The sequence below is a fragment of the Pinus tabuliformis genome, chromosome 2_2 (assembly GCF_031772625.1).
Source record: "Pinus tabuliformis cultivar Carrire ecotype Pingquan chromosome 2_2, CPIR1, whole genome shotgun sequence".
In the NCBI taxonomy this organism is placed as follows: Eukaryota; Viridiplantae; Streptophyta; class Pinopsida; order Pinales; family Pinaceae; genus Pinus; species Pinus tabuliformis.
In genome coordinates this window covers 720,522,823-720,523,991 of record NC_142300.1, presented here as the reverse complement: position 1 = coordinate 720,523,991, position 1,169 = coordinate 720,522,823, and the positions used below count along the sequence as shown (strand labels likewise).

Genomic DNA, 1,169 nt, shown 5'->3' with positions numbered 1-1,169 from the left:
GCTTTCTTAAAGTATCTGAGAAACTCATTTTCAATGCCTTCATGCATCTCAATTCTGTCTCCCTGCTCGTTTTTTATGTGGGAAATGTAATTATTCATTCTGCGCTGCACTGTGGTTTTATGAAAAAAATTGTATTCTTTTCCCCGTCCTTGAGCCATCTGATTCTCGATTTCTGCCTCCAAAGGGTTTCCTCCTATTGTGCTCTATCTAGAATTTGGGATTTGATAGCTTGTTACTGCTTTACGAGTTCCTCGGAGCGACCTTCGATGATGATCCTTTGCTGGACAATCTTCATTTCTTGATTGAGTGCAGCTTGTGCTTTGAAAATATTGCCAAAAGTGGTATTATTCCAATGTTTGATTTCTCCTTTGAGGTGCTTTAGTTTCTGCTGGAATATAGACATCTCGGTACCACTAGTGGGATTGAACTTGAGCCAAGTTGATCTAACAAATTCATAGAAATCCGGATGAGTTAACCAGAAGGCCTCAAACCGGAAGGGACGCCTAATACTGTTGCCTGGCCGGTTCCATTGGAGAGCTATGGGCCAGTGATCTGAACCTGATACTGGAAGGATGGAAGCAGTGAATTCCCCTCCCAGGTGAGTTGCATTGTCTGATATTAGAAATCTATCGAGACGCAAAGCTATTTGTTGCAATCCCTCTCTTTTATTGTTCCAAGTGAACACGTCGTTGTTTGAAGGAAGATCTACCAGCCAGTTGTTTTGAATAAAGTCTTTTAGTAGGTTCCCATCTCTATTCCTTCTGCTTCTGCCTCCCTGCTTTTCCTCCATTCTTGCTATCATGTTAAAATCTCCTCCAAATATCCAAAGCGGGTATAGCCTATTTGAGTTAAGCTCCGACAAGGTATCCAAAATTTTAGCTTTTTGTATGGTTTCGTGAGGGAAATATACATTAGTTATATGACCATGAGTGTTGGTGCCAATTATATGAAATATTTCCTGAACGAAGTTCTTGTTTGCATGTATATTGTCGAGTTGAATTACTCGTGCATCCCAGAGAATTGCTAGTCCTCCGGACACCCCTTGAGCATCAACACCTATTACTAGCCCTCCTGGCTAGGCTTTCGCTGCTATTTTTTCCAAAACTGTCGAATTACATTTAGTTTCTTGCAAAAAGAGTATATTTGGTTTTTCCTGCATAAGCATATTT

At 40.6% G+C, this 1,169-nt stretch overlaps 1 protein-coding gene across 1 annotated transcript; it reads right to left on the bottom strand.

Moving 5' to 3' along the window:
* Positions 1-232: 232 nt before the first annotated feature.
* On the bottom strand, positions 233-790 carry LOC149194700 (uncharacterized). Its single transcript, XM_089407762.1, has one exon. The coding sequence runs from the start codon at positions 788-790 to the stop codon at positions 233-235; it is 558 nt and encodes a 185-aa protein (XP_089263888.1).
* Between the last annotated feature and the right edge of the window lie 379 nt (positions 791-1,169).